Raw genomic sequence first — 1,098 nt, 5'->3', positions numbered from 1 at the left:
TACCCATCGTGACAATTTAGAAAATCAAAACTTCAGTAAACAAGTGTTAATGAAAAGCAAAGCATTTATTGCCGGCGGAGCCGATGGAAAGATCATAAATTCCTCCCATTACTAGTCAGGTGCAACCGCATATTTAGGTAAATTCACAAAAAGCTGACTACCGACTATTCTCGCCAGCACTTTTGTATGATGGTAGCGGCCTCTGTACGAGTCAAGTGCCAAATGAGTGAAAATGGTTTTTGAGGATGTGACTTCCAGTATTCAGTGACCCAATAAATATCTTTCAGGCTCTTTACAGTATTAATAAGCTCCGGTTTTGCATGATTATTTCGGTATAAATCAAGTGTTAGGTAGTCAAGGTCATTAAAAGAGGAATGAGGTGTCCGAAAGGCCCAACAATGCATTACAGCTAGTGTTTGATTTGGTAAGTCCTATTCGTGCATAAACGTAAAGGCCAGCACAGTGTTAAATTTTGGATTTTCATCTGCCCTCAATGTCGCTTTTTGGTAAAATAATGGCGTAAAATATTCTTTACAGCTGCGACTGAAATCCTAAATTAACACTAATAATGAATGCATGAGTAGCTATTTCAAACTCTACTTAACTACATAGTAAATACTTGTTGTTGCTGCTGTTCAATTTTACTCGATGCTCATAACCCAATTTTCTAAGAAGAAATACATTGTTGGGTATTCATAGATAAGGAGTAGATGTTGACGGAATGAAAACGTTTGCCAGAAAAAAAATCTTTTGCTACGACCTGGATCAATAGGCGAAGTAAAATTGGTTCAATCGTTGTAAGCAAATGCAGCTTAGTGTATTCAAGAGGCATGGTTAAGTCAACTACTTAGTAAGGTGAAAGGAATGATTTACCGAGGCAGTCTTTAGGTGAATTTGGACTTTCGTGATTGGTAGGCTCTTGTAATCTTTTGCATATTTTTAAGAGAATGTCCTCGAGAAAAAACAAAGATATTAGCCATGGTGTTTAGTTAGCTATACCTTAACAGCAGATTGCGTTTGTTAACACAGGCAAAATAACAGGCTGTACGCAATTTTAAAGTTGTTGCGATTTTTTTTAGACAACAATAAAAGCCATGC

General features: G+C 36.9%; 1 protein-coding gene across 1 annotated transcript; it reads right to left on the bottom strand. All coding sequences in view use genetic code 11, as the record gives it.

Annotated features, from left to right (window-relative positions):
• Positions 1–164: 164 nt before the first annotated feature.
• On the bottom strand, positions 165–404 carry EGR_10967 (hypothetical protein; the record flags this gene model as incomplete). Its single annotated transcript, XM_024500216.1, has 1 exon — positions 165–404. The coding sequence occupies one exon, from the start codon at positions 402–404 to the stop codon at positions 165–167; it is 240 nt and encodes a 79-aa protein (XP_024345367.1).
• Positions 405–1,098: the final 694 nt, after the last annotated feature.

Source organism: Echinococcus granulosus (assembly GCF_000524195.1).
Source record: "Echinococcus granulosus chromosome Unknown EG_S00315, whole genome shotgun sequence".
NCBI classification, from domain to species: domain Eukaryota; kingdom Metazoa; phylum Platyhelminthes; class Cestoda; order Cyclophyllidea; family Taeniidae; genus Echinococcus; species Echinococcus granulosus.
Note: the sequence above shows the minus strand (reverse complement) of the source record. Positions and strands in the feature narration are given on the sequence as shown.